We start from the raw sequence: 405 nt of genomic DNA on the forward strand, positions 1-405 counted from the left end.
GATAAAAGAACTAAATATAACGTGCATGTATATCTATATGTATGTTTGATTTTTTTTTTTTTTAATTAGGTAACCATGTATGTCATATAAAACGCAGGCAAACAATATTTAGATACAGCTTATTATTGACTATACTCAATTTTATATTAACATAAATTATACCTTAGATTCTATGCCTTGTTTTGTTCTCACAACAATCATCCACACAGTGAGTTAGATTATATGCCTTATTTTGAAATTAATTGCTTACTTATCAGCTATTTAAAATTAATTATTAGAAATTGAACAAGTAATAAATTTATTGTTATATTGATAATAATAATAATAATAATAATAATAATAATAATAATAATAATAATAATAATAATAATAATAATAATAATAATAATAATAATAATAAGGTAC

At 18.8% G+C, this 405-nt stretch overlaps 1 protein-coding gene across 1 annotated transcript in view; it reads right to left on the bottom strand.

The window, feature by feature from the left end:
* Window positions 1–246: 246 nt before the first annotated feature.
* LOC101505771 (uncharacterized) overlaps window positions 247–405 on the bottom strand; it is a 1376-nt gene continuing 1217 nt past the window's right edge. Inside the window, exon 2 of the mRNA XM_012712166.1 lies at window positions 247–257. Coding sequence (XP_012567620.1) covers window positions 247–257 — 11 coding nt within the window. The remainder of the gene's footprint in view (window positions 258–405) is intronic.

This window comes from Cicer arietinum, chromosome 6, assembly GCF_000331145.2.
Source record: "Cicer arietinum cultivar CDC Frontier isolate Library 1 chromosome 6, Cicar.CDCFrontier_v2.0, whole genome shotgun sequence".
NCBI lineage: Eukaryota > Viridiplantae > Streptophyta > Magnoliopsida > Fabales > Fabaceae > Cicer > Cicer arietinum.